General features: G+C 47.9%; 1 protein-coding gene across 1 annotated transcript; it reads right to left on the bottom strand.

The window, feature by feature from the left end:
• Positions 1 to 2,843: 2,843 nt before the first annotated feature.
• Positions 2,844 to 24,251, bottom strand: LOC132387706 (C-type lectin domain family 4 member A-like). Its single transcript, XM_059960067.1, has 7 exons — positions 24,151 to 24,251; positions 22,396 to 22,515; positions 14,671 to 14,787; positions 12,987 to 13,118; positions 9,271 to 9,413; positions 8,765 to 8,829; positions 2,844 to 3,394 (listed from the first exon to the last, which is right to left on the bottom strand). Exons 1-7 carry the CDS (start codon positions 24,215 to 24,217, stop codon positions 3,202 to 3,204), a joined length of 837 nt encoding a protein of 278 aa, XP_059816050.1. The 5' UTR covers positions 24,218 to 24,251; the 3' UTR covers positions 2,844 to 3,201.
• Positions 24,252 to 26,097: the final 1,846 nt, after the last annotated feature.

Here is a 26,097-nt window from a genome sequence, read left to right as displayed (position 1 = left end):
GCGGTCATGTGTGATGGAATTGCAATTAAACCTACATTGAATTGAATTGAAATGAAATGAAACTGTCCCGTCTGTAGAGGTCGCACCTTCCCAGAAAGAGAGCCCAGAGCCCAGTGATTCACATGTCTGAAAACCTCGTTCCAATCCTCTTTACCCACATTTTAAACTGAACGTTCTTTCTAATTTTGCCCACAACTGCACATACCTAAGTTTGCGGAACAGGCTCCATTGTCCTATCTATATACTGGTGACGATAACGACCACATTCCATCGAAGAATCTCGTTCTCGACCACAGTACCTTCTTTTCCCTTCCCCTAACAAAGACAACCCTGTCGATACAGCTCGCTACATTTCACCCTCCTTCCTTTCTGAGTCACAGAACCATAGTCAGTTCCAGAGTCCTGACCAGTGAGATTTCTTCTGCTTGGTCATTTGCACCTCTCTCCTCCCATCCAGAGGTATCCAAAGTGGTCTAACTGTTATTGAGCGGGTTGGCCACACGGGGTCTCTGCATCGGCTTTGGCTTTTAACCCCTTTCACCTTCTTGTTTGTCGTCCAGTTTCCTGTATCCTACATCTTGAGTGTTAATACCTCTCTGGCTGTTCTCCCTAACACTCGCTCAGCTTCCTGAATGATCCCGAGTTCCTCCAGTTCCAGTTCCAACTCTTTAACGCAAAGTGATAGAGGGTGCAGCTGGATGACCTTCTTTCATCTCGCAAGAGGTGAATTCAACTCTCATGCCAGACATTGCTACTGCTCTGACTGTGCGATTATAAAGAAAGAAACAATAAATAAACAGAAAACAAATCAAACAACATTTTTCTGTTTTTACCTTCAGTCTCCCAAGACCCTCCTCTTTGAAAATTCCTCTGACTTCCACTCGAATCCAATTTTCCGCCAGTCTTTCCCACTTACCTGGCTCATCACACACACACACACACACACACACACACACACACACACACACACACACACACACACACACACACACACACACACACACACACACACCACACACACACACATTCAAACAACTGAGTGAAAATCTCTCCACACCGTCCCATCCAACAGACTTGGGTTCAGACACGGAGTGAATCACCCTCTACACTTTCCCATGACACACTCCCGGGGTCAGACAAAGAGTAAATATCCCTCCACACCGTCCTATCACACACACCCGGGGTCAGACACAGAGTGAATCTCCCTCCACACCGTCATAACACACTCTTCCAGCGTCAGAGATGTTCTCAATCTCCCTGAATACCGTCAAATCACACACTTCCCTTTTCAGACGCTAAGTGAAGCTCCTTCCACACCATCCCATCACACAGTCTCGGGTTCAAACACAGTGAAGCTCCCTCCACACCGTCCCATCACACACTGCCGGGGTCACGCACAAGGTGAAACTCTCCCCACACAGTCGCATCTCGCACTCCTGAAGTTAGACACTGGAGACGCATTACCCGGAATGTGTTATCGCGCACACACGGGTTCCGAAACAAACTGAAGCTTACTCCCTTGTGTCCCTTCAGAAACTCCCGTCTCCAGAAGCTCCATCGCTCTCTCCAATCCCCAGAACTCCGCCGTTCCTGAAGTCTTGAATTGTGTGTCCGGCTCGGAGAATGTGTCTATGTTTGTATTTTCAGGATGTGCGGGTAACAGCAGAGAATTGGAGGAGGGGTTGGTTTTGGTGATTTTGACGAAATCCGCATGTGCTGGAAATTCAAGCAAACTACACAAAATGCTAGCGGAACACAGCAGGCCGGGCAGCGTCGATAGGAGAAGCACTGTCTACGTTTCGGGCCGAGTCCCTTCGTCAGGTCTAACTGAAAGGAAAGGTAGTAAGAGATTTGAAAGCAGGAAAAGGGAAAAGGGGAAATTTGAAAGGGGAAAATGCGAAATGATAGGTGATGACCGGAGGGGTTGGTGTGGAGCTGAGAGTCGGAAAGGTGATAGGCCAAAGGCATACAGAGCTGGAGAACGGAAAGGTGATAGGCCAAAGGCAGACAGAGCTGGAGAACGTGAAGGATCATGTGACGGGCAGCCTCCGGACCGCAAGGGAGAGGGAGAGAGTTTTTGGTGAAGTAGGAGATAACGGAGACGGCATGGAGTGTAAGCGACGGAAGTTTGATGGAGACAGGATGTGTGGAAGAAGACGGCGGTGGCGGAAACAGGGAGGGATGTAGGGGAGAGTCCTGGATGATCGTGACGAGGATGGTCGGCTGGGAAGGAGGGTTGACGAAGAACAGGAGACGGAAAACTCAATGCACCAGGAACACCTTCTTCCCCTCCGCCAGCATATTCTTGAACGCACCAGCTCCACCTCCACATTTCATGCGGCATTTGTTACCTTTTTGCTTTTGACATTAATTGTAGATATTTGCGCTCTACTGATTCTTCAAAAGAACAAATCTCAGGAGGTCTAAGTCACAGATAATACAACAGACCGTGAATCCGGTAGAAAGGATGCGATACAGGTGGACAGGACATTTGACACGCTGGCCTTCATCAGTCAGAACACTGAGTCCGGGAGTCGGAGGTCACGGTGCAGTTTCAGATGACGTCGGTCAGGCCGCACTTGGAGTATGGAGTTCAGTTCTGCTTGCCTTGCTCTAAGAGAAATCTCAAAGTACTGTAAAGATTGCAGAGGGAGATTTCCGAGGATGCTGCCCAGACAGGAGGGACTGTGTTATGGAGCGAGGTTCGTAATTCTGAGACTTTTTTCGGTGACCTTACAGAGGTGTACAAAACCACAACGGACACAGATAAGGCAAATGCGTGTACTCTATTTCCCCAGGACTGGAGTATCGAGAGCATTAGCGCACAAGATTGAGGTGAGAGTAACTAAAGAAAGAAGCGGGAAGCCAGTTGGGTTAGATAAAAGGGATACCGTGGGATGGGGAGATTGGGTAGAGACAGAGTAGAGAATCGCGGGAGAGACCGGGAACAGAACGGGAAATTGTGGTAAATGGAAGCAAGAAAGCGCGGTGAGGAAAATGGGGATGAAACACAGGAGTGGGGAGTTGAGAAGGATGAGAGCGACACTTTTGAGGGACGAGGGTAAAGAGAGGGCAAGATGGAGAGTAACATTGCGATAGAAGGAAAGTGGAGAATTCGGTATGGGTGAGAGGCAGCGGCGCGGAATGGGCAGTGCAAGTTGTTAAGCGAACTGGAGGAGAAACAGGGTTTTATCATTATATTCAAGTCGGTCCCTCTGGTAGCTGACAATGAGCCTTTATCATTTCATAAATATCCGGACACAAATATCTGGATATCTCACAGATGAAGCGTGCTTGAACCTGATCACAAGGTTTAAACTCAGAGTTATGTGCACATACACTGCACTCGGGGTCTGAACCGTTCATCCGGTACAGGACATTCGAAGCGAATTTCCTGCCAAAGAGAGGTAAACAATTTCAACGCACCTCCAGCAGTCAGTCGCCCAAACCACTAATACCCTCCCTCGCCATTGACCTGTGGCAACTCAACATATTCCACAAACCCTCTTTCCCAGAACAGCCCTGTGTCAGTGTCCAGAATACTCCCACTAACCCACTCTCTCCCTGCAGCCCTGTGTCAGTCAGCAAAGTAATCCCTTGCCCTACACTCTACACACAGATCGGTGTTAGAGACAAGAATAATAACAGTATCCAACCTTCTCCTCACAGGCCCGTGTCAGTCCTCAAAATGCTCCCATTTCTTTCACTGTCTCCCCTCAGGCCTGCATTTTCTGCCAAAGTACTCACACTCACCACTCCAACCCCACAAATCGGAGTCAGTCCAAACTACACACACTGCCTGTCTCTCTCCCCACAGCACCGTACCGGTCCCCGAAATAGTCCCACAGCCCAACCCCTTCTTAGATACATGTGTCAATCACTAAACCATCTCCCGCTTCGCATTCTCTGCCCACAGACCTGTCTCAGTCCCCACAATACTCCCACGGAACCATTCTCTCCCCACAGATCTGTGTCTGTCCCCAAAGTACACCCCTCCCACATTCTCTCCTCACAGACATGTGCCAGGCCGCAAAGTGCTCCCACTGCCTCACTCTCTCCCACAACCTCGGTCAGTTCCCAAAACAGTTCCATAGCTTCTCCCTCTCCCCACGGCCCCGTAGTAGTCCCCAAATTGTTTGCACTTCCCACTCTATGCTCAAGGAACCGTGCCAGTCCCCAAAATAATCCCAATGACTAGCTTTCCCCGAAAGATCTGTGTCAACCACCAAAAGACTCCCACATCGCACTCTCTTCCCACAGCCCATGTCAGTTCCCACATTTGGAGAAGGAAGTCTGAGGATCAGAACGGGAGTGCGGCAGGAGACATTTTGATTTTTCTCTTCTGCTCATCGGAGTTAAGAGAGGCGGGACTGCGCAGGCGTGTGACGTTGGGCAGTGAGGCGGGGAAGATTTGAAAGAAACACAGCTTTATACAGCGGGCAGCGTCTTTTTTCGGGCAGCTGTGTGAGCCGGGAACAGAGTGAAGGCTTAAGGGCTTTGGCTCAACGGGCTGAGGCGGAACCGTGCGAGGAAATGTAGGTTCAGTTTTCAATTTTCCCTGCTATTTGAGGAAAGGGGGAATTATGAGTGTGAGGGCAGCTTGTTGTTCACGTTGTACGGATGTGGGAGGTCTCATACCCTCCTGTACGTGTACAGCCTCGTCAACTGCACAGAGCTGCAGCTCCTAAGGGATCGTGTTAGGGTACTGGATCTGCCGATCCATGACCTTCGTCTGGTCCGTGAGAGGAAGAAGATGATAGAGAGGAGTTACAGGCAAGTGGTCACACCAGGGCCTCGGGAGGCAGACAGTTTGGTCACGGTTAGTGGAGGGAAGGGAAAGAGTCAGGTACTAGAGAGTACTACAGTGGCTGTACCACTTGACAATAAGTACTCCAGTTTGAGTACTGTTGGGGGGGAAGCAACCTACCGTTGGGAAACGACAGTGGTCTTGCCAACGGCTCAAAGAGTCCAGCCCTGTAGTTCAGAAGGTTAGGGAAAGGAAGAGGAAGGCAGTATTAATAGGGGACTCGATAGTCAGAGGGTCAGTTAGAGGATTCTGTGGACGCAGTCATGAGTCCTGAATGGTAGTTTGACTCCCTGTGCCAGGGTCCAAGATGTTTCTGATCGCGAGCAGGATATCCTGAAGTGGGATAGTGAGTAACCGGAGGTCGTGGGTACATATCGGTACCAATGACATAGGTAGGAAAAGTGAAATTATGCTAAAAGGAGAAGATAGGGAGAAAAGAAGGGAGTTGAGAAGAAGGACCGCAAAGGCAGGAATCTCGGGAAAACTGCCTGTGCCACGCGACAGTGACAGTAGGGATGGAACAAGTTGAAGGATATATGCGTGGCTGAAGTGTTGGTGCAGGGGGCAGTGATTCAAGTTTCTGAATTACTGGGACCTCTTTTCGGGCAGGCGTGACCTGTACAAAAAGGACGGGTTACATTTGAATCCTCGGGGGGCAAATATCCTGGCCGGGAGGTTTGCTAAGGCTCCCGGGTAGACTTTAAACAAGAATGGCTGCGGGTGGGAATCAATTTGCAGAATCTAGGACAGAAGAAGTTAGTTCACAAATAGAGAAAGCTAGTAGACAGTCTGTGGGGAGGATAAGCATGTGATAGAGAAGGGGAGCGCACAGTCCAAAGATGTAGGGGAGAAGGAAGAAAAAGATAATAAAGTTGTTTGCACTGTTAGGGATAAGCAGAGAGGAAGAGGTGGAGAGTTTCTTCAATGCATTTATTTTAATGCGAGCAGAATTGTAAGAAAGGTGGATGCGATAGTATGGATTGACACCTGGAAATATGATGTTGCAGCAATTAGTGAAAAATGTTTGCAGTAGATGTGTGATTGGCATCTATATATTCGTGGATTTCGTTGCTTCAGGTGTGATTGAATCGGAGGGGAACGAGGGGGAGGCGAGGCATTGTTTGTCAAAGAAAATATTACAGAGGTGGCAAGGCAGGATAGACTAGAGGGTTCGTCTCGGGAGACTATCTCTGTGGAATTGAGGAATGGGAATGGTGTAGTAACAATTACAGACCACCTAATGGGGAGCCAGAATTGGAGCAACAAATTTGTAAGGAGATAGCAGGTATTTGTAGTGATTGTGAGAGATTTTAATTTCCCACAAATAGACTGGGAAGCCGATTCTGGTAAAGGGCGGGATGGTTTGGAGTTTGTAAAATTTTTGCTGGATATTTTTGTTCAAGAAATACGTAGAGGTACAAATTGGAGACGGGGCAGTGTTGGATCTCCTGATAGGGAATGAGATAGGTCTGGTGACAGAGCTATGATTTGGGGATCTCTTCGTGTCCAGTGATCACAATAACATTAGTTTCAATATAATTATGGAGAAAGATAGAACTGGACCCAGAGTTGAGATTTTTGATTGGAGAAAGGCTTACTTTGAGGAGATGCGAATGGATTTAGATGGAGTGGATTGGGACGATTTGTTTTATGGGAAGATCAAAATAGCGAAATGGAGGCCATTGAAAGTTGAGAATTTGAGGATGCAGAATTTTTTATGTTCCTGTTAGATTGAAAGGAAAGTTTAAACGTTTGAGAGAGCCATGGTTTTCAAGGGATATTGGAAACTTGATTCGGAAAAAGAGAGAGATCTACAATAAATATAGGCAGCATGGAGTAAATGAGGTGCTCGAAGAATATAAAGAATATAAAAAGAATCTTAAGAAACAAGTTAGTAAGCTAATAGAATATATAAGGTTGCATTGGCAAGTAAGGTGAAAATAAATACAAAATGTTTCTGCAGTTATGTTTATAGCTAAAGGATAGTGAAGGATGAAGTTCGTCCCTTAGAAAATCAGTGTGGACAGCTATTTGTGGAGCCAGAAGAGATGGGGGAGATTTTGACCAATTTATTTTCAGCGTTATTGAATGAGGACAAGGATATTGAATTATAAAAATAAGGAAAACAAGTAGGGTTGTTATGGAAGCTATGATGATTAAAGAAGAGTGTATACTGGAGCTTTTAAAGAATACAAAAGGTGGATAAGTCTCCGGGTCCAGGTAAATTACTCTAGAAATAGCAGGAACTCTGAGAGAAATATTTCAAATGTCATTCGACAACGGAGATGGTGCCGGAGGATTGGAGTATTGCTCATGTGGTTCCATTATTTGAATGGGAATCTAAGAGTAAACCTAGCAATTAACAGCGTGCAGGTTTGACGTGGGTGGTGGGCAAACTAATGGAAAGTAGTCTTCGAAATGGCATATATAATCATCTGGATAGACAGGGTCCGTTTAGAAGCAGTCAACATAGATTTTTGCTTGGAAGGTCATGTTTGTCAAATCTTATTGTATTTTTTGAAGAGGTTACGAGGAAAGCTGAAGAGGGAAAAGCAGGGGAAATTGTCTATAAGATCTTCAGTAAGGCCTTTGACAAGGTTCCACACGGAAGGTTGGTTAGAAAGGTTCAATTGTTAGGTATTAATATTGAAGTAGTAAAATGGATTCAACTGTGGCTGGATTGGAGATGCCTGAGAGTAGTGGTGGATAACTCTTTCTCACGTTGGAGTCTAGTGACTGATGGTGTGCCTCAGGGATATGCACTGGGTCCAATGTTATTTGTCATATACATTAACGATCTGGATGATGGGGTGGTAAATTGGATTAATAAGTATGCAGATGATGCTAAGATAGGTGCCGTTGCAGACAATGAAGTTGGCTTTCAAAGCTTGCAGAGAGATTTAGGCCAACAGAAGGAGTGTGCTGGAAGATGGCAACTGGAGTTTATGCTGAGTGAGTTGCTATATTTTGGTAGAACTCATCAAAATACGATATACATGGTAAATGTTAAGGCATTGAGGAAGGCAATAGAACAGAGTGATCTAGGAATAATGGTGCATAGTTCCCTGAAAGTGGAATCTCATGTGTATAGGATGGTGAAGAAAGCTTTCGGTATGCTGGCCTTTATAAATCAGAGCAATGAACACAGGAGTTGGAGTTCAGAGGAGGTTTACCAGAATGCTACCTGTGTTTCAGCACCTAAGTTACAGAGGAAGATATAACAAGTTAGCTCTTTATTCCTTGGAGCGTAGAAGGGTGAGAGGGGAATTGATAGAGGTCTTTAAAATTATGAGGGGGTTAGGTAGAGTTGACGGAGGAAGGCATTTTCCATTGAGAGTATGGGATATTCGAACAAGAGGACATCAGTTGAGAGTTAACAGGCAAAACTTTAAGGGCAACACTTCTTTACTAAGAGAGTGGTAGCTGTGTGGAACGAGCTTCCAGTAGGAGTGGTAGAGGCAGGTTTGATTCTGTAATTAAAAAAAAAAATAGATAGGTTTTGGACAGGAATTGAATGGAGGGTTCTGAGCTGAGTGCAGGTAGGTGGAACTAGGTGAGAGTAAGCATTCGGCACGGACTCGCAGGGCGGGGATGGCATGTTTCCGTGCTTTAATTATTATATGGTTATATTAGTTTTACTACACACTCTCTACCAACAGACCGTGCCGATCCCGAAACAAATCCAATTGCCCATTCGCTCTCCGCAGAACTTTCTCTCTCTCCAAAATGCCCCGATTTCCCACTCTCTCCCTACAGCCCTTGTCAGAGGCCAAACTCATACCAATACCCACTCCCTTTAGCAACTCGTGTCTGACCACAATCTAATATCACTGCACACAACCTTCCCGCAGCCTGTGCCAGTCCTCAAAATCAATCCACTGCCTACTCGCCTCTCGCAGCCTGTATCAATCCGACGACCCACTTTCTCTCAGAAACATGCACGATCCCAAATCTCACCCGTCTTTGCATTTTCCAATCCAGTATGAACGGCCTTGGTCCCGGACAGCTTTGTAAACAAAGTTCTGTGAAATTAAATTGTTGTCACTATTGACTGAATTCGAGCAAAATTTAAGGAGCATCCCTTTCTGTCTGACCCCTGGATATTTTGAAGAGATGGTATCTGTCTCACCACAGGAGAATGTGATGCCACACTGTGGAGGGAGCCTCAATATGTGTCTGAACCCGGGGGTGTGTAATGAGACCGTATGCAGGGAACTCACTGTGTAGGACCTCGGGAGTATGTGATGTGACGGTGTGGAGGGAGCTTCACTCTGTGTCTGACCCCGGAAATGTGTGGCGGGACGGTGTGAAGGAAATTCACTCTGTTTATGACACCGGATGTGTGCCCTTGGACCAGAAGGAGGGAGCGTCACTCTGTGTCTGATACCGGAAGTGTGCGATTAAACGGTGTGGAGTGGGATTCACTCTGCTGTGGATATATCTTCCGTCGATCTGACACGTACCGCTTCTTCTGCAGAATTTATTTCAAGAAGTTTAGAATCAAGGTCCCAGCAATACTGCCTCGCTTTATCGTAGGACAATTTCAACGTGGTTATAAAATAACAGCCGCCTGCATTTCTGATCCAGGACTGGGGACACTCTTGCTCTGAAAAATAGGAAGAAGGAACAGTGAATCTCCCTGCCTACGGTCCATTACATCCGCTGTGAGTCAGACATAGAACGAGGATCCCTCCTCACCGTCCCATCACACACACTTGGACAACTACAGAATGAAACACACTCCTTACACTTAACACACTCCCGGATCAGTGGCAGATAGAGGCTCCCTCCTCACCGTCTCAGCACACACGCCCGGGGTAAGACAGAGTGTGAAGCTACCTCCTCATCGTCCCATCACACTCTCCCGGGGTCAGACACAGAGTGAATCTCCCTCCTCATCGTCCCATCACACACTCCCGGGGTCAGACACAGAGTGAATCTCCCTCCACACCGTCCCATCACACAATCCCGGGGAGAGACACAGAGTGAAACTCCCTCCACACCGTCTCATCACACACTCCCGGGGACAGACAGAGTGAATCTCCCTCCACACCGTCCCATCACACACTCCCGGGGACAAACACAGGGTGAAGCTTCCTCCACACCATCCCATCACACATTCCCGGGGACAGACACAGAGAGAATCTCCCTCCACACCGTCTCATCACACACTCCCGGGGACAAACACAGGGTGAAGCTTCCTCCACACCATCCCATCACACACTCCCGGGTTCAGACACAGAGTGAAACACCCTCCACACCGTCCCATCTCACACTCCCGGGGACAAACACAGGGTGAAGCTTCCTCCACACCATCCCATCACACACTCCCGGGGACAAACACAGGGTGAAGCTTCCTCCACACCATCCCAACACACACTCCCGGGTTCAGACACAGAGTGAATCTCCCTCCACACCGTCCCATCACACATTCCCGGGGACAGACACAGAGTGAAACTCCCTCCACACCGTCTCAACACACACTCCCGGGGACAGACACAGAGTGAAGCTCCCTCCACCCCGTCCCATCACACACTCCTGTGGTCAGACCCAGAGTGAAGCTCCCTCCACACGGTCACGTCCCCCACTCGCAGGTTGAGACACACAGTGAATCTCCCTCCACACCGTCCGATCAGAAACTCCTGTGATCAGACCCAGAGTGAAGCTTCGTCCACACCGCCCCATCACACACTCCACTGGTCAGATATAAGTGATGACCCCCTCCATTACATTGCATCACACTCACTCTGTGTCAGACACAAAGTGAAGCTCATTCCAGATAATCCTGTCACAGTGGACAGAGGTCAGACGCAGAGTGACACTCCCTCCATACAGTCCCATCATACTCCCAGGGGTTTCACCCAGTGTGAGCTCCGTATTGCACTGTCCCATCAGACACTCCAGTAAAATACAGAGTGAAGTTCCCTCCTCACTCTCCCAATGATCATTCCTGGGGTTAGATACTGACTGATGCTCCCTGCATAGCATCCCAACGCAACCACACTGTGTCAGACACAGAGTAAAGCTCACTCCAGACTGTCCTATCACACACTCCCGGGGTCAGACACAGGGTGAGACTATCTCGAAACTGCCCCATTTTGAGGTTTCCGGGCTCAAATACAAACAACGCTCACACCCTTCTCTCACACATTCCCGTCGTCAGAATCAAACTGAAGCTCGTTCACAGCGTCCCGTCACACTCTCCTGCTGTCAGACTCAAATTGAAACTCCTGCCACGGCACCCAATTACACATTCGTGGGACCACTGAGCAGGTGTAGCTGCCTCAATTCCGCCCCATCACAAACTTCAGGAGTCAGTTAGAAGCTCCTTTTCGCCTTACTATCACAGAGATCCTGAGGGACAGACAGAAATAGAATTTCACTCCCTACCGTACCGTCACAAACTCCCGGGGTGAGACATGAATTAGCTTCGGCCGCAATTTCCAATCAAGCAACCTGTTGCCAGACAATGAGGGGCTCTCCTTTAGCACTGTCCCGTCACGGAATCCAGGAGTAAACATAGATCGGAACTCCCTTATACTATTACATCATACCGACCCGGGGTCAGATACAGAGTGAAGCTCACTTTTGCTATGGCCCCATCACACACACATGGATTCAGACTGCACGCTCCTTACTGTCAAATCACATGTTCTTACGGATAGACACAGAGTTAATCTCCATTTACACTGTCCTATCACACTCACTCGAGATCAGACCCAGAGTGAATCTCCCTCCGCATCACCCCATCACACACTCCGGGGCTCAGATACAGAGTGATTCCCACTTCACAACATCCCATCACACACTCCCGAGGTCAGAATCGCAATGAAACTACTTCGATACCTTCCCATCACAGCCTCCCGTGTCAGTTATAGAGAGAAGGTCCCTGCAGACCATTCAATCACACACTTCCTGATTGGGCAGACAGAAATTTGGGTTCCATCCACAACGTCACGTCACACGCTCTCAGGGATAGATAAAGAATGAAGCTATCGTCTGACGATCCCATTATAGTCTCCCCATGTCAAACACAGAGTGATTCTCCTACCACACTGTCCCATCACACAGGACAGGGGTCAGTTTCAGACTGAAGCTTTCTCTCCACCACACTATCACACACTCCTTGGGTCAAAGATGGAGTGAGGCTCACTGCATGCTCTCCCATCACAAACTCCTGCGTACAAACACAGAGTGACCCTTTCTCCACACTTCTCCAACACACCCCCCGTGGTCAGATAGGAAATGAAACACTCTCTGCACAATCCCGCCGCATACTCCCGTGGTCAGACACAGTATGATACTCCTACCTGGTGACATCAACTAACACAGGAGTCAGAGAAAAGGCGATGCTCTTCATCCCCCCCCCCCCACACACACCACCGTCCAATTAAACACTGCAGTTGTTAGACACACAGGGAGGCTGCCTCCACACCGTCCCATTACACATGCTCGAGCCTATGACAGTGTAACTCTCCCTCCTTAAGTCCTCCTAATATCACACACCTCCTGGCGAGTCACAGAGTGAAGGTCTCTCTCAACCGTCCCATCATGCTCAGCTGTGCTCATACACAAAGCGAAGTTCCTCCCCCGCTCTCCCATGGCACACTGACAGGTTCAGAGTCGCTCCAGAACATCCAATCACACAATCCGCTGTCACATAGAATGAACGTCCCTCTACACTGTCCCCTCACACAGTCCGGGAGTCAGACACAGACACTCTCTCTCTATGATCCCATTACTCACTCCGGGAGTCATACACGGAGTAAAGCTCCTTCCACACTGTCCCATCACACGCACCCAGATTAAGACGCAAAGTGATGTTCCCTCTGTTCCGTCCCGTCACTCACTCTGGGATTCAGACACAGACAGAAGCTGTCTCTCCACGATCCCATCACACACTCACGGATTAAGACACATAATGAAGCCCCCGCTGCACTGTCCCGTCGAGCACTCCAGGATTCAGAGTGAAACGCTCTCTCCACGGTGCCAAAGCACACTTCAGGGGTCAGACATCCTCCACGCAGCCCCATAACACACTCACCGGGTCAAACACAGAGTGAATGATCCTCCACAACATCTCATCACACACTCCCGATGTCAAGCACAGAGTGACGTTTCCTCTTTCCATGCCTGCCCTGTGATGAGGAGCGGGTGAAAGAGAGGGATGATGCCTCACCTCTTCTGCTGGTCAATAATTCACAGATTTGAGCCTTGGTTTCGTTGACAGATCTGTACTTCGTTTCCATCTCAGTGAACTTGTGACGGAGTTCGCTGTTCATTCGTTTAAGAGACTGACGAATCTGTGACACTGAGAGAGATGGTGCAGGATGTTTGGCGTTTACAGTGACACATAAGTCAGCGTCAACCGCTACTGAACGGGTCACAGAGAGTGTGGTGTCAGTGTCACGGTGATTGGTGTCACAGTGAAGGACGTGCTGGTGGCACAGTGAGCGGTGTCGGCGCCACCTTGAAGCAGACAGGCAGGCATATTGATCCCGAGGGATATGAGAGACGTGTCTGTGTCACGTTGAGGGTTTTTTTCAATATCCCGATGAAGATTTTGTTCATGTTACAATGGGGGTTTGAATAAGTATCCTGTCGGTCAATCCGAGTTGCTGTGAAGAGCGTGTCGGTGTCACTGTGATAGGTGTCACAATGAAGTGCTTCTCGATGTCACAGCGTGAGAAATCTGAGTGAAGAGCGTGGAGATGTCACGGCGGGTGGAGTACCTGTGTCATGGTGTGTGGTGTGCTGGTCTCAAAGAGAGGGGTGTGTCTCTGTCACGATGAGAGGCATGTCGTGCCGACGATGGGTCTGACAGTGTCACACTGAGGTATGCATCGACTTCACGGAGTGTACTAAGTAGATTTTGCTGTGAATTTCGGGGTCGCTATCGCGGTGAGTGGTTTACCTTTGTCAGGGTGAGGTATGGATAATTGCCTCAGTGAGAGTTGCATCGGTGTTATGTTGAGGGGCGATACCGTCTCGGTAAGGTGTGTAACAGTGAAGCGTGAGTCCTTGCCACGGTGCGGAGCTGGCCGGGAGATGTTAAGGAGCTTATAGATGTCACAGTCAGTGGTGTCTCAGTGTCACCGTAAAGGGGTGTCAGTGTCCCTGTGGTGTTTCACAAAGACAATTTAATTACCACCTGCCTCCATTTGGAGCCCGTTCGGCTCACCACGGGTCGAGAGCCCGGCAACAGTCACGATAATGGCGGACGTAACGAGGCAGAGTAGTCAGATCCTACGGTTTGATCTATTTTCCGTGTTCTCCTTCAGTGTGTGGGCGAATTCAGCCGTGTTCCCCACTGGGACTCCCTTCCACCCACCAGCCGCGGTCTCTCCTTCCACCACCAACACCCCTCCCTCTCTCAATCTCAGTTACATTGAGCCTCATCGCTGAGAGTCCAAATCCCTTCACTTCCCAGGGCCGAGAAGTGTCTCTGATTCCAGAGATTCTGTCACGTCTCCCGAATGTGATCGATTAAGTTGGAGCCATGGGCGTTTGACTGGGTCCCTCATTGGAGGCATATCCAGAGGAATATGATACAGGGGATCCACGGGGAATTAGCCGTATGGATTCAGAGTTTATTATTTTTCAGCGTCACGGTGAGGTGGGAGTCGGTCCCACGGTGTGGACGTGACGGTGTCACAGTGGGAGCTGTGTCCCTGTCCAGTTGAGGGTAGTGTCAGTTTCACCGTGAGGGTCGGTGCCACGGCTTGGAAGGTGTCGGTATCCATGTGAGGTACGTTTGTGACATGTTTAGCGCCGTGTCCGTGTCATTGTGAGGTTTTACACTGACGTGTCATTCCACACTGTTAGTTTACGGTCTGACTCCAACCGGAGTCCGTTCGACTCACCATGGATCGAGAGCCCCACAACTGTCGCGATGAGGAAAAACGTAACTAGGCAGAGTAGGCAGATCTTACGGTCCGGACTATTTCCGATGTTCTCGTTCGGCTCCTGTTTATCCGGACCTGTAGAGACACCATTAAGATAAGCAGAAGGAGAAGATGGTGAGAGTGGGATGGGAGCGATGGGGGCAAATGTGAGAGAATGGGGAAGAGGAAACGGGAAGAGAAATGAGAGAGGGAAAGGCCGCGTGAGAAAAGGAAGCGATATTAGGAGTGACTCCGGAGTGGGATGTGTGAGAGAGGCAGCGACAAAGCGGGGGAGCGAGGGGGAGTGAGGGGAGAAAAAGTGGGAGAGTGAGGGGGAAGAGACAAAGGGAGGGAGAGAGAGTGGTTGAGAAAGAGTAGAAAGGGAGAGTGTCGCGGGTTTATTATTATTCTTAGCTGTCGGCCAACAATGTTGTCCAGGACGCATGCCGTCTTATGTAAGGCATCTCACAATTTGGAATGATAACGTCAATCCAAACTACCCATCTACAGTTTCATCCAGATCGTTTATATACTTCACAGACAGGAGAGTTCCCATCCACATCCATAGAGAGAGGTCACTTCATTGGAGTAGAACAAGTTTACTCGATTACAGAATGCAGAATAAAGTATCAAAGTTACAGAGAAATTGTAGTGCAAGCAGACTATCAGTTTCAAGAGCCACGAAGAGGAAGATCTGAGGTCAAGAGTACATCTTATCGTATTAGGGGTCCGTTCAATATTCTGATTGCTGTTGTGTAGAAGCTGACCTTGAGCCTCCTGATACATGCTTTCCCATTTTCCCTCCGATGGGAGGGTGCAGAAGACAGAATTTCCTGGAACCTTTCATGACGCTGGGTGTTTTATCGAAACAGCAGTATGCGTAGAAAGAGTTCATGGAGGGGAAGCTGGTTCCGGAGCTGGGCTCAGCTCTTTCCATAACGCTCTGCAGTTTATTGCGGTCATGGGCGGAGCAGTGTTTATATTTTTAGAGAGGAACAGGGCGTTTCATGAGAACAGAGTAGTAGACGTTTTGAACAGGGAAGAAAATAAAACATTTATTTTTTTTTTTCTACGGGAGACTACTCTGTGTGATGTTGTGGCAACCAGTGGAAGTTGACTGACTGATATGTCCGGATTGATAGAACTAATGGACGCTTGACATGTCCGGTATCAAGATCCCTGATGGGAGATCACTCTGAAAGATGGGAGAGAGGAATGTAGGGAGAGACGGAGAAAGAATGGAGCGGAGTGAGTGGCCGGGAGAGGGAAAGATAGAAGAGAGAAGGGGGAGGGAGATGACAGCTGGCGTGAGACCCAGGGAGACCTGTCGGGCTGATTTGACTGGGGAGGACAGAGCAGTAATTGGTAGTAGATGTACTATATAGAGGCTTCAACAAGGCTATTCACAAGGTCTCAGATGGTAGACTGTTCTGGAGATGGTGTGGAACCCATGGAGATCTGTCTGACTAATTTGATGGCGTAGGACAGAGGCCGTGGTGCTGGAAGTAATGTACATAGATTTTAACGAGGCCCCGGATGGTATAACTCTCTGGGAGATGCAGTGAGGGACTGCTGATTAGGTACACAATTCGGTAGGCGATAGGAGACAAAGTTTAACGTTGAAGCTCGTTTCTCAGACTGGAGGCCCGTCACCAGCTTTCTTCACCGGGGGATCGGTGGTGGCTCCAATGATCTTTCTCAACTATATCGACCATTTATAACAGTTTATACAATACACGGTAGGTGAGCTTTCAGACGACATTAACGTAGATGGTATTTTAAACATTGAAGACATTTATCTCTCACAGTGGGATCTCGATTCGCCGGGGAAGTCGGCCGAGCAGGAGCACGTGTTGTTTATTTTAAGCTATCGTATTTCAGGAGGACAAACAACAGGATGGGACATACACGACCAACGGGAGGAAACTTGGGAGATGTTATAGAAAGTAGGGACCCTGGGCTACAGCTACACTGTTCGAAACATGGAACACTACAGCACAGAAACAGGCCTTCTGGCCCTTCTTGCATGCGCCGAATCATTCTTCTGCCTCGTCCCACAGACGGGCAGCTGGACCATATCGCTCCATTCACCTGTCATCCAAGTGTTTATCAGATTTTAAAAGTGAGCCCTTATTTACTGCTTCAGCTGGAGCTGACTCCACTCCCAACACTCTCAGTATTTAATAAGAAGAAGGTATTTAATAAGGTCCCACTTAGGGTATTGGTGGGTAAAGTCAAAGTTCATGGAATTAGGGGGAAGACATTGAGATGGATAGAAAACTGGTTGGCAGATGGAAAGCAAAGGGTAGCGGTGAATGTGTGTTTCCCGGAATGGCAGGTGGTGACTAGTGGGGTGCCACAGGGTTCGTTATTGGGACCACAACTGTTTACGATTTACGTCAACGATTTAGATGAAGACATTGTGAATAACATCAGCAAGTTTGCCGATGATACTAAGCTGGTTGGCAGTGGGACATGTAATGAGGATGTCATGAGAATTCAAGGTGACTTGGATAGGCTGGATAAATGGGCAGATACTTGGCAGATGACATTTAATGTGAATAAGTGTGAGGTTATCCACATTGGGAGTAAGAACAGGAAGGCAGATTATTATCTGAACGGGGTAGAGTTAGGTAAGGGAGAAATACAAAGATCTAGATGTCCTTGTTCATCAGTCATTGAAGGTGAATGAGAAAGTGCAGCAGGCAGTGAAGAAGGCTAATGGAATGTTGGCCTTTATTACAAAGGGAATTGAGAACAAGAGCAAGGAAATACTCTTGCATTTTTACAGGGCCCTGGTGAGACCACACCTGGAGTATTGTGTACAATTTTGGTTTGCAGGATTAAGGAAGGACATCCAGGCTGTAGACAAAGTGCAGCGTAGATTCACAAGGTTAATTCCTGGGATGTCTGGACTGTCTTACGCATAGAGTTTAGAGAGACTGGGCTTGTACACACTGGAATTAAGGAGATTGAGAGGGGATCTGATTGCAACATGTAAGTTTATTAAGGGATGGACAAAATATAGGCAGGAAATATATTCCAGATGCTGTGAGAGTCCAGTACCAGAGGGCATGGCTTGAGAATAAGGGGTAGGTCATTTAGGACAGAGTAATGGAAAAACTTCTTCTCCCAGAGAGTTATGGGGGTGTGGAATGCACTGCCTCGGAAGGCAGTGGAGGACAATTCTTTGGATGCTTCCAAGAAGGAGCTAGATAGGTATCTTATGGATAGGGGAATCAGAGGATATGGGGTCAAGGCAGGAACCGGGTATTGATAGTACATGATCAGCCATGATCTGAAAATGGAGGTGCAGGCTCGAAGGGCCGAATGGTCTACTTCTGCTCCGATTGTCTGTTGTCTATTGAAGAAGTCCCCGCTAATGTTCCCTTTAAATTTTCCCCTTTAACACTGAACCCATGTCCTCTGTTTTTTTTTTCTCCCCTTGCCTCAGTGGAAAAAGCCTGCTTGCATTCTCTCTACCTATACCAATCATAATTTTATATAAATCTATCAAGTCTCCGCTCATTCTTCTACGCTGCGGGGAATAAAGTCTTAACCTATTCAAACTTTTTCCGTAACTCTGTTTCTCAAGTCCCGGAAACATCCTTGTCAACCTTCTCTGCACTTGTTCTACATTATTCATATCCGTCCTGTCATTCGGTGACCAAACCTGCACACGATACTCCAAATTCGGCCTCACCAATGTCTTATACAACCTCACCATAACATTACAACACTAGTATTCAATACTTTGATTTAGAAAAGTCAATGATCCAAAACCTCTCCTTACTACCTTATCTACGTGTGACTACACTTTTATAGAATTTTGTATCTGCATTCCTAGCCCGTCTGTTGTACTGCATTCCTCAGTGACCTACCATTTACCTTGTAATTACCTTCCAAAGTAAATGTCCATTCGTGACTGTATTAAACTCCATCTGACATTTTTCAGCCCATTTTTCCAGCCGGACCCGATCCCTCTGCAAGCTTTGAAAACCTTCCTCACTGTCCACTACCCATCCGAGCAGTGCATCATCAGCAGATTTGCTGACCAAATTTGCCACATTATAATCCAGATCATTGATATAGATGACAATTAACAATGGACCCAGCACTGATCCCTGTGGCACACCACTAGTCACAGTCCTCCACTCAGGGAAGCAATCCTCCACTACCACTCTCTGACTTCTCCCATTGAGCCAATGTCTAATCCAATTTACTATCTCACCATGTATACCTAGTGACTGAATCTTCCTAACTAACAAGGACCATACGGGACCTTGTTAGAGGTCTCACTGAAGTCCATGTAGACAACATCCGCTGTCCACTTTCCCTTCATCCACATTCCCTGTAACCTCCTCGGGAAACTCCAATAGATTTGTTAAACATGAGCTACCACGCACAAAGCCGCGTTGATTCTCCCTCAAAAGTCCCTGTCTATCGAAATACTTGTAGATCCTAACTCTTAGTACGCCTTCAAATAATTTCCCTAGTACCGACGTCTAAACTACCGGCTATTAATTTTCCTGATTAATTATCGAGCCTTTTTTTAAACAACGGAACATCCTGAGCTATCCCCCAATCCTCCGGCACCTCACCCGTAGAGACCGACATTTTAAAACTATCTGCAAGGTTTCCTGCAAATTCAAAACTAGACTCCTTCAAGCTCCGAGGGAATACCCTGTCAGTTCCTGAGAATTTATCTACTCTGATTTGCCTCAGGATAGCAAGCACCTCGTCCTCTTTAATCTGTATAGGCTCCATTACTTCACAACTTGTTTGCCTTATTTCCATTGACCCTATGCAGGTTCCCTTAGTAAATACAGGCGCAGAAAAGCCATTTAAGATCTCTCCCATTGCTATTGGTTTCAAACATAGCCTATCACTCTGATCTTCAAGAGGACCAATTTTATCCCTTACTATCCTTTTGCTCTTAATATACCTGGAGAAGCTCTTTGGATGATCTTTCACCTTGATTGTCAAAGCTAATCCATGTCTTCGTTTAGCCCTCCTGATTTCTTTCTTAAGTATTTTTGCATTTTTTATACTCCTCAGACACCTGACTTTTGTTTTCCAGTTTCCTATACATATCATCCATCTCTCTCTTCAGAATTCCAGTATCCCTTGATAAACAAGGTTCCTTACTCTTATTCACTTTGCTTTTAATCCTGACAGGAACATGCAAACGCTGCACTCTCAACATTTCTCGTTTGAAGGCCCCCCATTTACCAATCACATCCTTGCCAGAGAACAACCTGTCCCAATCCACGCATTTTAGATACTTTATCATTTCTTCAAATTTGGCCCTTTTCAGTTTAGAACTTCAGACTGAGGACCAGATCCATGATCAAGTCGAAACTAATGGTGTTATGACCACTGGAACCAAAGTGCTCCCTCCCACACACAACCGTCATCTGACCTAACTCGTTTCCTAATAGGAGAGGTAATATTGCATCCTCTATAGTCGGTAACTCTATATATTGATTCAGAAAATGTTTCTGAACACATTTTATAAACTCTTACCCGACTGCACCTTTACCAGCACGGGAGTCACAATCAATACGTGGAAAACTGAAAATCCCTACTATTCCAACTTCACTTACGCTGCAGTTGTCCGCAATCTCTATCCAGACTTGTTCCTCCAATTCTCGCTGACTATTGGGTGCTCTATAATACAAACTCATTAATGTTGTCATACTTTTCCGTTTTCTCAGCTCCACACATATAGCCTCGTAGACATGACCTGTAATCTGTCCTGCTTGAGCACTGCTGTACCATTTACTCTGACTTGCAATGCCACCTCCCTCTGCCTCTATCACGTCTGAAACATCGGAACCCTGGAACATTAAGCTGCCAGCACTGCCCCTCCTGCAGCCAAGTTTCACTAATGGCGACAATGTCATAATTCCACGTGTCAATCCACGCCCTCAGCTCGTCAGCCTTCCCCACAATACTCCTGACATTGAAATAGACACACCTCGGAAGATCTTTACCACTAAAAGCAGCCCTTCTCTTTGTGACTTTGCATAAAACATTAACATCAATTATTTCCACCACCGCTCCACGATCTGCTCTAGCACTTTGGTTCCCATCCCCCTGCAAATCTAGTTTAAACACTGCCCCCTCCCGCCAATAGCACTAAAAAAACCTCCCTCCCAGGATATTGGTTCCCCTGCAGTTCATGTGTAATCCGTCTCTCTGATACGTGTCTCACCTGCCCCAGAAGAGTTCCCAATATTACGGAAATCTGAAGCCCTGCCCACTACACCAGTTCCTAGGTCACGTGTTCTTCCTCCAGTGCATCATATTCCTACCCTCACTGGCACTCGGCATAGGTAGCAATCCAAATATTACTACCCTCGAGGTCCTGTTTTTTAAAATTCCTAAGAAGCTCTCCATACTCAATCTTCAGGACCTCCTCACTCTTTCTTCCTACGTCATTGGTACCGATGTGAAACATGACATCTGGCTGCTCATCCTCCCATTTCAGAATGCAGTGCAGGCGATCAGAGACATCCCTGACCCTGGCACCTGGGAGGCAACAAACCATCCGAGAGTCTATGTCGCGACCACAGAACCTCCTGTCTGTACCTCTAATTATTGAGTACCCTATCACTACCGCTCTCCTCTTCTTCCCCTCTCCCTCCGGACTGCAGAACATGACTCAGTGGCAGATATCCGGCTTCCGCAGCTCGACCCAGATAAGTAATCCCCCCAACAGTATCCAAATCAGCATACTTTTTGTTCAGGGGAACCCTGCTCCGCCTTCCATTTTCCCTCACCTCGCTGACGGTAACTGTGCGCCGCTCCTTCGGCTAACTGTCTTCCTGTAGCTACTATCTATAATCTCCTCATTCTCCCTAATGAGGAGGTCATGCAGATCCTTACGCGGTTTGTTAGGAGCTGCAGTTGGATGCACTACTTGCAGGTATCGTTGTCTTTGACACCAGATGTCTCTCTGGCTTCCCACATCCTGCAAGAGCAGCATTCCAACATCCGGCCTGTTATTCCCTCTGCCGTAAACAAACAAATCAAAACATAGCGAAACCTACCCTCGCCTCTGCCTGTTCATGCCGAAGCCTGTTGAGCCAAAGCCAGCACACTCTGACTCAGCCCACACCGAAGTTGGCCGCTGTATTTGCCAGTCTTTTATTTAAAAACCATTGGTGCTTTACGTTACGCGCTTGCGCATTCCAGCCACTTTTCCCCGTTCAGTTAATACAAATGGCTTATCTCACTGAAAGTGGAGTCACAGCTGTACAGGGACCGTTGAGAGTGTAGTAGAACAAAGAGTACCAGGGGTACAGGTACACGGTTCCCTGAAATTGGATAAGATTTACGAGGATATCGCGGTGACTGAGTTAAGGAGATAAGGGAGGCACTTTGGGACGTTATACCACGGATCGCTGAGGTGACCTTACAGAGTTGTATAAAACCACATGGGGCATAGACAAGGTGAATGCACAGAGTCGTTATTCTCTAGGCTTGTAGAATGCAGGATCAAAGCTCTCAGGGATAATGTGATAGGAGTAGGTGATGTAACTGGGAACAAGAGTGACATTTTTGTTTTTATCCAGACAGAGGACCGTCTTTGGGACGGGCTGCCAGAGGAAGTTGTCGAGGCAGATGCATAAGAACATGAACACTTCTGCGTAAAGCACGTGACCCCTTTAGAGTGATGTCATTATTGTGAACTCTGACCTGCCTGTGTAGCCACTGACATTTCCGCGGGTCCCGAGGCAATGGGAGGATCTTCGTACACTTCACTGAGATGTTCTTCTTTTGGAAGGTTCACCACTGAGTAGGTGGAGTTCAGTCCGTCTGAGAGAGAATGAGAGAGAGAGAAATAAAAGGAGGAGAGACTGGTAGAGAATGCACGTTGCCCATCGGCGGTGTCAACAGAGCTTCACGGAGTAGAATTTCTCGCAGGTCTGCTGCGCTTCTTTAAAAAGGGAGCTTCGAGAGCGTGAGTCCATTGTACGTGACCTGTCAGTAGCTATAACCGGAGCACCCGTCGTGAGTTGGGTTGTAGGGAAGGTTCCGGCACAAAAGGGAGACCCTGCCCAGAGGAGCGTTCACCAAAGGAGCGATTATCAGAGGAGTGATCAGAGACAGAGTGGTCGGGCTTTGGTACATCCGGGCTTCAGCGATAACGGGTCGCGGCGAGGTGAGCTACCTGTGAGGAATAGAACAGGAAGTATGTCTGTGAGGCCGGCGTTCTCTAATGGACACAGGTAGACAGGGACCCTGGGGAGTGTTGTAGAACAAGGGGAACCCGGGGTACGAGGATACGTTTCTAGGAAAGTGTGGTCGCAGGTAGACAGTGACACTGAGGAGTGTTGTACAACAGAGGGCCCCAGGGGCACATGTACACGGTACACTGAAAGTGTAGTCACAGGTAGACAGGGACCCTGGGTGCTGTTGTAGAACAGAGGGAGCCAGGGGTACAGGGACACGGTTCTCTGAAAGTGGAGTCACACGTAGACAGGGACCCTGGGGGCTGTTGTAGAACAGAGGGACCCAGGGGTACAGAGACACGGTTCTCTGAAAGTGGAGTCACACGTAGACAGGGACCCTGGGGGCTGTTGTAGAACAGAGGGACCCAGGGGTACAGAGACACGGTTCTCTGAAAGTGGAGTCACACGTAGACAGGGATCCTGGGGAGTGTTGTCGAACAGAGGGACCCAGGGGCACATGTACACGGTACACTGAAAGTGGTGTCACAGGTAGACAGGGACCCTGGGGACTGTTGTAGAACAGAGGGACCCAGGGGTACAGAGACACGGTTCTCTGAAAGTGGAGTCACACGTAGACAGGGACCCTGGGGGCTGTTGTAGAACAGAGGGACCCAGGGGTACAGGGACAAGGTTCCCTGAAAGTTGAGTCACGGGAAGGCAGGGACCCTGGGGAGTGTTGTAGAACAGAGGAGCCCAGGGGTACAGCTACACAATTGTCTGAAACTGGAGTCGCATATAGATAGGTTCATGATTACAGAAGTAGGGAGGTCACGTTGAAATTGTACAACACGTCAGTGAATTGGAGCAGAGTGATCCGTTGCCGTCGTCCTCATCTAGATAAGATGCCACTGAGCTGGAGACAGAGCAGAAGATATTTACGAGGACATTCAGGTTCTCAAATGCCTGAGTTATGGAGACATTATACCTCGGATCGCAGAGGTGACTTTAGAGAGTTGTATAAAACCACATAGAGCACCGTCACGTGATTGTACGGAGTCATTTTTATCTCGGATTGGACAATTGTGGACTAAAGCTTCAGGGGTACAGTGACAGCAGTATGTCGAGACAAGTGTGACAATCTTGCTTTTACCTAGACAGAGGTCCGTCTGTGGAACGAGCTGCCAGAGGAAGTGACCGACGCAGATGCATCAGAAATTGAACACTTGTACGTAAAGCACGTGACCCCCCTCAGAGTGATGTCATTATTGTGAACTCTGACCTGCCTGTGCAGTCACTGGCATTTCGGCGGCTCCCGAGGCAATGGGAGGATCTTCATATGCTTCCATGAGATGCTCGTCATTCGGAAAGTTCAGCAATGAGTAGGTGGGTTTCAGCCCGTCTGAGAGAGAAACAGGAAGGGAAAGCGGTAGAGAATGTACTTTGCCTATCGGCGGCGTCCACAGAACTTTATGAAATGGGATTTCTCGTATGTCTGTGGAGGTGATTTATAAAGGGGACTTCGAGAGCGTCAGTCCATTATACGTGGGCTGTCAGTGGCTATAACCGGAACACCAACCGTGAGTTGGACAGCAGGGCAGGTTCAGGCGAAAAAGGGAGACACTGCCCAGCGGAGCGTTCGTCAAAGGAGCGGTTATCAAAGGAGTGACCTGAGACAAAGTCACCTTTAGATCATTCTGGCTTCGGCGGTAACGGGTCGAGGAGAGATGAGCTGCCTGTGAGGAATAGAACTGGAAGTTTGTCTGTGAGGCCGGTATTCTCCACAGCGTGTCAGATGTGGGAAGTCCGGGAGATTCCCAGCCTCCCGAACGGCCACATCCGCGCCACGTGCGTCAGGCTGCTGCTCCTGTAGGGTAGGGTATGTCTATGGACATACACCCCCAGTTCCTTCTGCCCCATCCACCCTTCCAAGAATCCTGTTATTGACTTTGTCCTCGAACTTGGAAATTGTCCTTCCAAAGCGTATCGCCTCACACTTCTCTGGGCTGAACTCCATCTGCCACTTCTCAGCCCACTCTTGCATCTTATTAATGTATCTCTGCAATCTTGAACAATCCTCTAAAATATCTACAACACCAGCAACCTTTGTGTCGTCTGCAAACTTGCCAACCTACCCTTCTACACCTACATCCAAGTCATTAATAAAATCACAAAAAGCCGAGGGACGAGAACCAATCCTTTTTGGCACCAGTATCCGAAACCCTCCAATCCGGAATGAATTCCCTCCACCACTACACAATATTTTCTGCAGGCTAGCTAATTCTGACCCAACTGGTCAAACATCCCTGGATCCCATGCCTGCTGACTTTCTGAATGGGTCGACCGTGTAGAACCTTGTCAAATGCCTTACTAAAATCCAAGTAGATATACTGGACACCTCCTCAAGGAACTTTTTCGGCATTGCAAGAAACGATATGTTCTTCAGAAAGCCATGATGACTGTCCCTGATCAGACCATGATTCTCTAAATGCCCATAAGTCCTATCGTTAACAATATTTTCCAACAACTTTCCCACCACAGACATAAGGTTCACTGGTCTATAATTAGACGGACTATCCCTACGAGCTCTTTTGGACAAGGGACAACATTCGCCTCCCTCCAATCCTTCGGTATCATTCCCGTGGATAACGAGGACATAAAGATCCTATCCAGAGGCTCAGCAATCTCTTCCTTCGCCTCGTGGAGCTGCCTGGGGAATATTCCGTCATGCCCCGAGGACAGATCTGTCCTAACGTACTTTAACAACTCCAACACCACCTCTTCCTTAATATCAGCATGTTCCAGAACATCAACCGCATTCATATTGTCCTCACCGTCATCAAGTTCCCTTTCATTGGTGAATACAGAAGAGGGGTTTCATTGGGGACCTCGCTCACATCCACATCCTGCAGGCTCATCTTCACACCATCTCATGTCGGACCATTTTTCACTCCTGTCATCCTTTTGTACTTCACATAATTGAAGAATGACTTGGAGTTTTCATTTACCCTCCTCTCCAAAGCCTTCTCATGCCCCCTTCTTGCTCTCCTCAGCCTAATCTGAACTCTTGCTTGCTATCCCTATATTCCTCAATTGACCCATCTGATCCTTTGCTTCCTAAACTGCTTCTATGCTGCATTCTTCCACTTGACTAGACCATCCACTTCACTCGTCAATCATTGTTCCTTTACCCTTCCATTCTTAATCTTCCTCACAAACTTATCGCTCA

The sequence above is a fragment of the Hypanus sabinus genome, unplaced genomic scaffold (assembly GCF_030144855.1).
Source record: "Hypanus sabinus isolate sHypSab1 unplaced genomic scaffold, sHypSab1.hap1 scaffold_2117, whole genome shotgun sequence".
Lineage (NCBI taxonomy): Eukaryota > Metazoa > Chordata > Chondrichthyes > Myliobatiformes > Dasyatidae > Hypanus > Hypanus sabinus.
The sequence above is the reverse complement of the archived record's forward strand: the minus strand, read 5'-3'. Positions and strand labels throughout refer to the sequence as shown.